This window comes from Leptonotus elevatus, chromosome 10, assembly GCF_054856555.1.
Source record: "Leptonotus elevatus isolate MCC_2025b chromosome 10, RoL_Lele_1.0, whole genome shotgun sequence".
Classification (NCBI taxonomy): Eukaryota; Metazoa; Chordata; class Actinopteri; order Syngnathiformes; family Syngnathidae; genus Leptonotus; species Leptonotus elevatus.
Genome location: NC_141248.1, coordinates 23460338 through 23470690, shown reverse-complemented (window position 1 = coordinate 23470690; position 10353 = coordinate 23460338). Strand labels below are relative to the sequence as shown.

Below are 10353 nucleotides of genomic sequence, written 5' to 3'. Positions count from 1 at the left end.
TGAATTTTTATGATTTTTTTTCCCTCAATGAACACAATCTATTTTATTCATTCGTTCACAATATCCAAACCACGTTTTAAACGAAATATAGAATATTTGGCACAGAAGTTTAAATAAATAAATGTTGTCATTCTTCCGTTTTAATTCTTCTTAGTAAGTCACAGTGTCCCATCACTGGTGATCTATTTTTAGAACAGACCCGTGGACTACTCAAATTCTATTGGATTAAACTAGTAACCACTGGCACCATTTTTTATTTTTTTTTAGGACAATGCACAAGGTCTTTCCCCCTTTTTGGAGGCGGAGCCTCCTTCTACGTGCGTAACTTACCAATGTTAACGAGTAAGCCCTGGACGCAGAGCAAGGCCTCAACGTCAGGTGGACCTGAACGTTTAACAAATCGCCTTCTTTGTTTATTTGTTGTTAAACCTAAGCGTAACCATAACCATAACCCGACCACATAACGATTACAGTATGTTTTGAACAACGGAAATTCAACTGACCGAAATCCAAATACTAACCTCAACCGTCCAGGCATGCGCTACCTGCTGGGGACATGTAGTACTACACTTCCGCCTCTTCCTCAAACCTTTTAGTTTGCTCCGCCCCGGCCGACTTGAGTGTTTGTCATTTTCGATGTCCCATAATGTGTAAAAAAAAACAACAACAACAACAACTTGACGTCATAAGACGCGCATCATTAAATCCGCGTGGGCGGAGTCAAACGTTTAAGTCCACCCGACGTTGCGGCACGCCTCGAACTGCACTCTGCATCCAGGGCTGCTTGCTGTTAACCGCCATGGAGGAAAAATTAAAAATAAAAGTTAATTGCAGCTCTTTACGCAACTGTCAATCATGTTGTACCCTGCTTAGATGTCCCCTAAAAAAAAATAGAAAAAAACGAAAAAAGAGCTTACTATGGATGACAGCCAGTCTTTGCAGTTATCGGCCGATGCCTCAATGAGAATTGAGCTGACACCATTTTATAATCTGTGAAATAAATGTTTTCACATACTCCCTGCAATGCGGTCAAACGCCGTTCTAACGAATGCGCTTTCACGTGATTGCCACGAAAAGCACGTATCCCCAAATTTTGGGTTGCTTTCATTACAAAATTCAAATTCTCTGGCAGCCTCTTGAAGCAGCAGCGCTTCAATTAATTTGCACGCCGGCCACATTTCCATCCATTGTGCTTCAGAGACTGGAGGTCACTAATCAGCAATCATCCTTGGATCTCCGCTTATGACGTGACGTGGTGCAAATGGTTTTTTTATTCATTAGGTGACTCCACTTTTTGGCAACGCGATGGGGCGTGTCCTCGGCCCCGGAGCATCACAGCCGCAAGGGACTGTCGTGGGGGCTAATTGGCCGCACGTGCAAATGTAATATTATGTTCTTAAGGATGGCAATTTCAGAGTAGGCGGCATCCGCAGCGTGAGTGGTATTGACTTCAGAAGGTTCGCCACACTTCGTCTGTCCTTCCTTCTTTTTCTCGGTCTCTCCTTTGGTCTCTTGAGGCCTCCCTGATTTTATGTTTTTTTGGATTTGTTGGGGTCTGGATGTTTCTTGGGCTGGGGAGGAGTTCTGGTGGGGGGTGTCTGGTCGGTGCTGGATTTCACCTTCCTTGGTTTTCTTTGGTCCCCTCGGGTCTCCTGGTGTTCGGTTTAGGTGAACGGTATGAGATTTTTTCTAATAGGTTTTCTGGTGAGCTAACAAATACACGCACGCACGCACGCACGCACGCACGCACGCACATACACATACTCACCCACACACACACAAAAAATTTTTAAAAAATTAAAAAATAAATAAAAATAAAAGAGCAATGATGATGACATTTCCGAATGAACAATACTGAGCTCTTAAAAAAAAAAAGGGAAAAAAAAGAAAAAAAAAAGAAAAAAAAAGAAGGTTCGCCACGCAGCCATTCGTGCTTGATTGTGCATTGCAGTGCCACTTCAAGGCATTCGGATTTGCCGCATGACGCCAGGATGGTGAATTTTCTTGGCAGGTCCTTCATTGGTGAAATCGTTTAGTGACTCTCACCAAGACCATCACAAAGACGATTTCGTGACGTCGATCATACCATTTACAAACACTCGTGCATCTACTGCAGGAGTTTAATCAATAAATAATATCCTCTAATTAATGTCTAAAATGATTATGCATGCATAAGTCTGAAGTGGGAGGGGCTGGAATGAATCGCTTCAAAACATAATGCATGATGAATGAGCTTTTAATGACGGGGATTTTTGAATAAAAGTCTGTCCGCTAATGCGCTCGTTGGCGTTGGGAACGTTCGGGGGAAATATGCCTCAAAAAAAGGAAACAAAAAGCGGCTGTTGCCGTGGCGGCCGGGCAGGTTTGTCGATTGGAGCAAAAAATGGAGGAATCAAATGCAGGGAAGCAAGGAGGCAAGGCAGAATGAATCTATTTAAAAAAAAAAAAATCCAAAATCAAAAGGCAACAAGGCACTGGGAAAATGTAGTGCTAAATTAATTAAAGTCTCAAAATAATCAATAATCAGGAAAGCAAACAATCATGACATGACAAGAGGACTGTAACAGGCAGACTGAAAAAAAACCAGCAGACTAAATACAAGCAAGACAAGACACCTGTGGCACCAGATATTCTATTTTTTTCAGTTGGGAAAAAGACATAAAATGTAGCAACGAAAATACTTCAAACAAAATGTAGGTCGAATTTTTATTTAGTAGTCATTTTAACATTTGACTTTGCTATCCTGCTGTGTTGTGGGTCAAACTGTCTTGTTTCAATATTTTCGAATTAAAAATATATAAGAATTACTGTATTCTATATATATATATTAGCAGTGGCTTAGTTCTAGCATTTTTATCATCTCATATCGGTTTTTATTTCTTATCCTGATGGGGTTTTTCTTTGCAAAAGTGTCACTGGGTGTCTTTTTCTTTCTTTCTCGAGAGCGCGACTGGATGTCTTGAAGGGCACTATATAGGTGAAATCTAATTTATTATTATTATTATTATTATTATTATTATTATTATTATTATTATTATTATTATTATTATTATTATTATTATTATATCATCATCATCAAAGAAAACAAGCCTGTGTGAAAGAAAATAAGTAAATGGGAATATAGTAGATTAGGAGAGACCGATCCACAAAAAAAACATGCTTCCGATTGATCGCCATTTTTTGGACATTATGACTAATGTACCTTCAGTGATAAAATTGTGCCTGGTTCCTTCAGTGACGTCACACCAAGCTATGGAGGGAGAGAGGGGGCGTGGCCATAATGCAGAGGAAAGGGGTCGTTTCCAGAGTTCTCCAGAACAAAAAAGGCATAAATACAGTAGTTGAAATGCAAGCTAGTTTCTTTTTGACCGAAAAGGGGCTTTTCCTGTCTGCAATACTCATCTTTATAATGTTATTATTTTTAATCAAAAAGGACCCCGTTGCTTAACTCTGCTTCGTATAGTCTAGATTAAGTGTTGTTGTGTTTTTGTTTGTTTTTTTTGTCCCCTTTGGGCGGCATTAAATCATTTTAGTGGACAGAATTAGAGCGGTTCCAATCCAGGCTGGAGATTACGAACGCAACTGTGTAAAATAAAAGAGAAATGACTGTACGTCTGTGTGAAGGGGAGGAGGAGGAGGAGGAGGAGCGGGATGAAGAGGAGGGTTGGGATGAGAGAGGGAGAGAGAGAGAGAGAGAGAGAGAGAGAGAGAGCGGCTCCTCCATCCCAACCTCTCCTTGTGTTGTCACTGCTGCGCGGCTCCGCTCGCCTCAGCCGCCTTTTTGTTTGAAGCGGACTCACACCGTGGACCTCCATTCTGAACATATTTCTCTTCTTTTTTTTTCACCACCCCCCCCCTCCCCTCGCACCTTTTTATCCCTCCTCCCCGCGGGCACGGGCGCCACCGTGCACGCTCGCCATCCGTGCGCAACTTGCGCGCCCTCTCGCCCGACGACTGCCTTGCCTTGCCCTGCCTTGCCTGCACTTGGACTTGCATGATGACTACTAGTTCTCGTTCGGGGGGGGCACCCTGCAGCTGCGTAGCTCTGGAATGGTGGGCACCGCGCGGCCGCGTCATCCCAGGGAGCATGTAAACGCCAGAGGAGTTTGGGATTTAACGCAACAAAGGGAGCAACGATGAGCGTCTTCTCGCTGTGCTTGCTCCTGTGCGCGGATCTGATGGATTTCGCCGTGGGTAAGTGGCATTGCCCCCCCAACCCCCCCACCCCCAACCCTATACACCCCCCACCCCACCCACTCTTCCGACACACTCGCGTAAAAAAAGAAGGAGAAAAAAAAATGCAGATGCGCCATGCACAAAACTATCTGTGCATGAGTTGAAGTATAGGTTGGAGGGGTGGGGGGGGGGGGGGGTGGGGGGGGGGGGGACAACAGTCCAGGGGAGGGGTGGAGGTCAACTTTTGTGGACCCACTCAACTCCCTCTGCAGGTGCACTTGGGAAATTAAAAAAAAAAAAATAATAATAATAATAATAATCTTGCAGCATCACTTCAAGCAAAAAAAAACGTAAAAGCTGCAGGTCGAGAAATACTAAAATCCTGAACGTGCTTGATGCTTGACAGCATCGTGGCGCTCTCTGCACCTCATCTCTCTCTCCCTCCAGTTATTTTTCACTGTCATGCCTCCATGCGTGCCAGCCAATATGAATACATTTGCGTTATGGCATAAGGCGGGCAGCAGGACGTGAGGTTGATTGCACTTATAGAAGCAGCTGGTGTGATTTGCTGACGTCAGCATCAAGACTTTTGACACGAGTAGCCAAGAAAAGGTTAAAAAAACGTCTCATTCTTTTTCTTTTTTTTTTTTCTTATTTCCTGTGCATGCAAGTCACACTTTTTCCATTCGCACCACGGATAACTTTCAGTGCCAAGACAAGCGTAACCAAAATGCTGTGCTTTTCCCTGCACACGATGACATGAAAGGAAGCGTTTTGACCTTTTGCATCTTAGGAGCTTGTTCGGTGCCAGCGCGCGCACGCACTCGCGAGCTCATCGGACGACGCTCGCATCAAACAAGTGGCTGCAAGCTGTGAAAAGGGGGGAAAAAAAAGGATTGAACGGCTGATTCGCGGAACAAAAAAATGGATCAGCTGTCGCTCGCATGTTGACATTTCATGTATGTGATTTGCGTTGCAGGATAAAGCGCCAGTGTGTGTGTGTGTGCGTGCGTGCGTGTGCGCGCGGCATGTTTAATTGACGCCTCGGCCCGCTCTAGATGCACTTGAGGATTTTTGTGTGCCTGTTAAGAATGTCAATTACGATGTTAGGTCGCCATTCTGCTAGGATGCATTTTTAATGTTTCCCCACGAGTGATTCTTTTTTTTCCCTCTTCTCAACACCTGCTTTATTCATGCATACGCTGTAGCCTACATCTCCGCGTATGCAGTCGGGAGCGTTGAGTGTTTTCATCATCTTCTCCCTGGACACTCAATATAAAGTGAAGATTTACTTTAGTGCAGGTGTTTTCAAACTTTGAGGTCCAGGGCGCTCTTACACTTGCCGCGGTGTCACATCCAGTAAAAATGAATAACTAAAAAAAAATGTAGAACTCTTTTTCATTGTTTTTTTAAAGGGACATTGGAAACATCCATCCATCCATTTTCTGTACCGCTTGTCCTCACAAGGGTCGCGGGGGTTGCTGGAGCCTATCCCAGCTGGCTTCGGGCTGTAGGCGGGGTACACCCTGAACTGGTTGCCAGCCAATCGCAGGGCACACAGAGACAAACTCACAATCACACCTATGGACAATTTGGAGTGTCCAATTCACCTGCCATGCATGTTTTTTGGAATGTGGGAGGAAACCGGAGTACCCGGAGAAAACCCACGCAAGCACGGGGAGAACATGCAAACTCCACCCAGGAAGGCCGAAGCCCGGACTTGATCTCACAACCTTTGCACTGCGAGGCGGACGTGCTAACCAGTCAGCCACCGTGCCGCCCACATTGGAAACAAATAGTCACAAATCTCAAAGTTATGGAAAGTGAAGACAATTTGCAGTTGTTGTTGTTTTTAGCAGCAAACATGAAGTCGACACACCCTGATTTGCCTTTGCGGGCCAAATGAAATGATCTGGCGGCCCAGACCTGCTCCCCGGGCCTTGAGTTTGACACCTGTTTCTTTTTTTTCTTTTTTCTTTTTGACATCTGTTTCTGACGGGATGGAGTGTTTCCATTGTAATGCTAATTAAACGTAAAATGATATGTTGCCCAAATGTGGAATGAATTCAAATAGATGCCTAATTGCGAAATAAGTGATACGATATTTGTTTGGGGGGTTGCAAAGTTGTGAGAAAAAAAAAATGCTTTTTTTTTCAGAAACAATTGTTTTTCAAGAATATTTTTTTTTCTTATTGGTATAAAGTCAGATTCAGATTTCCACCCACCCCCTCCCCCCCCCCACAAAATAAATCTGTAATATTTTAGAAAAAGTTTAATGAGGGAGGCGAACTCACAAATCAAGTCAACCACATGAGTGAGCTTCAAAAAAATATAACTCTTTTCTCTCGTAACATCTGGAAAAGGTGCCTTTAGTCCGCGAGCATCCTTGGAGCATCCGCAATTGAAAGGTGGAGATGTTGTCATGGCAACCTGTGACGGTCTGGTAAACTCCATGCACAAGAATGTAAAGGCACCACTGGCAACTAAAGGTGGCCCACACATAATATTGACACTTTGGTCCAATGTGGACATTTTCTCTTAGGGGTGTACTCACTTTTGTTGCCAGCAGTTTAGACATTATCGGCTGTGTGTTGAGTTATTTTGTGCTTTGGTTTCACCGGTGTTGGTCGGTGGCGCCGACGTGGATCTGTTGTGCTGTATTAGCAGACCGGTGCTTATTTTTTATTTTTTTTGTGTCCAATTGATGTTTTCACGACGAGCGAGGTAAGCGTTATGATGAGGATTGATCTGGGCCCTTCCGCTGTAGGTCAAACGTTCGTTAAGAGGAATCAGATCCCATTCAGGAAGCGTTTGACAGACGGATTAGATTGTCTGTGATGGACTTTTTTCCAAATGTGCTTTGACTTCTTCAAGTTGCCAAGGGGATCCGCGGGAAAATTAATACCTGACAGAACAAGTTGTGCTTCATTAAAAGTGTTTGGTGAAGAGAAACAAACCACAACAACCAATGTATCAGCATAATTCTGCTTGGGGCAACTTCTTCTTTCGTTAGCAATCCAGTTGAGTGGCTCAACAGCACCTCTGCTGTTTGCAACCATGTAGTGCGTTCAATTTACCCATCCGCAACCACCTTCCCCCCCTGAAAGGTTTTGTAGCTTTTTTATGTGGTGCTTTTTTTTCTTTGTGTGTGTGTGTGTGTGTCTCTGACCTTCCTCACATTCTCTCCAAATGATGATATTATATTATCACTGAAGAACATCGCCATTGGGGAACAACCAAGGCCCATAGTTTTGCTATTTTTTTCTTTTCTTTTTCAAAGAGAGATAAAGAACGTTGAAAGGAACTTTAATGCAGGAAATAGAAACGGTTATTTTTTTCTAGATTTGTAAAGTTATCTGAACAAATGAACCTTTTTTCATTCATTCCTATGGAATATCTTCAGTATGTTTTGCTATTTTTTCTTTTCTTTTTCAAAGAGAGATAAAGAACGTTGAAAGGAACTTTAATGCAGGAAATAGAAACGGTTAGTTTTTTCTAGATTTGTAAAGTTATCTGAACAAATGAACCTTTTTTCATTAATTCCTATGGAATATCTTCAGTATGTTTTGCTATTTTTTTTCTTTTCTTTTTCAAAGAGAGATAAAGAACGTTGAAAGGAACTTTAATGCAGGAAATAGAAACGGTTCGTTTTTTCTAGATTTGTAAAGTTATCTGAACAAATGAACCTTTTTTCATTAATTCCTATGGAATATCTTCAGTATGTTTTGCTATTTTTTTTCTTTTCTTTTTCAAAGAGAGATAAAGAACGTTGAAAGGAACTTTAATGCAGGAAATAGAAACGGTTATTTTTTTCTAGATTTGTAAAGTTATCTGAACAAATGAACCTTTTTTCATTAATTCCTATGGAATATCTTCAGTATGTTTTGCTATTTTTTTTCTTTTCTTTTTCAAAGAGAGATAAAGAACGTTGAAAGGAACTTTAATGCAGGAAATAAAAACGGTTATTTTTTTCTAGATTTGTAAAGTTATCTGAACAAATCAACCTTTTTTCATTAATTCCTATGGAATATCTTCAGTATGTTTTGCTATTTTTTTCCTTTTCTTTTTCAAAGAGAGATAAAGAACGTTGAAAGGAACTTTAATGCAGGAAATAGAAACGGTTATTTTTTTTCTAGATTTGTAAAAGTTATCTGAACAAATGAACCTTTTTTCATTCATTCCTATGGAATATCTTCAGTATGTTTTGCTATTTTTTTCGTTTCTTTTTCAAAGAGAGATAAAGAACGTTGAAAGGAACTTTAATGCAGGAAATAGAAACGGTTAGTTTTTTCTAGATTTGTAAAGTTATCTGAACAAATGAACCTTTTTTCATTAATTCCTATGGAATATCTTCAGTATGTTTTGCTATTTTTTTCGTTTCTTTTTCAAAGAGAGATAAAGAACGTTGAAAGGAACTTTAATGCAGGAAATAGAAACGGTTAGTTTTTTCTAGATTTGTAAAGTTATCTGAACAAATGAACCTTTTTTCATTCATTCCTATGGAATATCTTCAGTATGTTTTGCTATTTTTTCTTTTCTTTTTCAAAGAGAGATAAAGAACGTTGAAAGGAACTTTAATGCAGGAAATAGAAACGGTTAGTTTTTTCTAGATTTGTAAAGTTATCTGAACAAATGAACCTTTTTTCATTCATTCCTATGGAATATCTTCAGTATGTTTTGCTATTTTTTTTCTTTTCTTTTTCAAAGAGAGATAAAGAACGTTGAAAGGAACTTTAATGCAGGAAATAGAAACGGTTAGTTTTTTCTAGATTTGTAAAGTTATCTGAACAAATGAACCTTTTTTCATTCATTCCTATGGAATATCTTCAGTATGTTTTGCTATTTTTTCTTTTCTTTTTCAAAGAGAGATAAAGAACGTTGAAAGGAACTTTAATGCAGGAAATAGAAACGGTTAGTTTTTTCTAGATTTGTAAAGTTATCTGAACAAATGAACATTTTTTCATTCATTCCTATGGAATATCTTCAGTATGTTTTGCTATTTTTTTCTTTTCTTTTTCAAAGAGAGATAAAGAACGTTGAAAGGAACTTCAATGCAGGAAATATAAACGGTTAGTTTTTTCTAGATTTGTAAAGTTATCTGAACAAATTAACCTTTTTTCATTAATTCCTATGGAATATCTTCAGTATGTTTTGCTATTTTTTTTCTTTTCTTTTTCAAAGAGAGATAAAGAACGTTGAAAGGAACTTTAATGCAGGAAATAGAAACGGTTATTTTTTTCTAGATTTGTAAAGTTATCTGAACAAATGAACCTTTTTTCATTCATTCCTATGGAATATCTTCAGTATGTTTTGCTATTTTTTTCTTTTCTTTTTCAAAGAGAGATAAAGAACGTTGAAAGGAACTTTAATGCAGGAAATAGAAACGGTTAGTTTTTTCTAGATTTGTAAAGTTATCTGAACAAATGAACCTTTTTTCATTAATTCCTATGGAATATCTTCAGTATGTTTTGCTATTTTTTTCGTTTCTTTTTCAAAGAGAGATAAAGAACGTTGAAAGGAACTTTAATGCAGGAAATAGAAACGGTTAGTTTTTTCTAGATTTGTAAAGTTATCTGAACAAATGAACCTTTTTTCATTCATTCCTATGGAATATCTTCAGTATGTTTTGCTATTTTTTTCTTTTCTTTTTCAAAGAGAGATAAAGAACGTTGAAAGGAACTTTAATGCAGGAAATAGAAACGGTTAGTTTTTTCTAGATTTGTAAAGTTATCTGAACAAATGAACCTTTTTTCATTCATTCCTATGGAATATCTTCAGTATGTTTGGAAATATCTTATTGGTTCCATTCTATATGTTTCTTGAGGGTCAAATTGGAAAGATTGGATGGCTTAGCGGGAGCTTTCCAATGTTCAATATGTCAATTCCACTGGTAGGAAACCTGTGAAGACGCGAGTGATTCATGGATGCCCGAGGCTCAGCGGTGCGCGAGAGGGAGCAAAGGCTCAAGCGTCTGGTTCGATCCCACAGAAAAAGCTGCCGTGGCAGAATGAAGTAAAAGGGAAAGCCGAGTGACGCTCCAGGCGTTGTTCTTACTCGGTTCCCGCTGCCGTCCTCAACAACGTTTCAGACGGCCGCTGTATGCCAAAGGGATTCCCCGATTAAATTGATTTCTCTCCGCAGGATGAGGCTGAATTGCATTGTCATGATTTGTGACCG

The 10353-nt window shown here is 40.0% G+C and overlaps 1 protein-coding gene across 2 annotated transcripts in view; it reads left to right on the top strand.

Moving 5' to 3' along the window:
* Positions 1-3705: 3705 nt before the first annotated feature.
* Positions 3706-10353, top strand: part of igsf21a (immunoglobin superfamily, member 21a) — a 170162-nt gene continuing 163514 nt past the window's right edge. The window contains exon 1 of one of the 2 annotated variants that reach the window (XM_086086562.1): positions 3706-4194. In XM_086086562.1, the coding sequence (XP_085942688.1) occupies positions 4137-4194 (58 nt within the window). In that variant the 5' untranslated portion in view covers positions 3706-4136. The remainder of the gene's footprint in view (positions 4195-10353) is intronic. The other variant, XM_086086563.1, reaches the window with a different exon arrangement.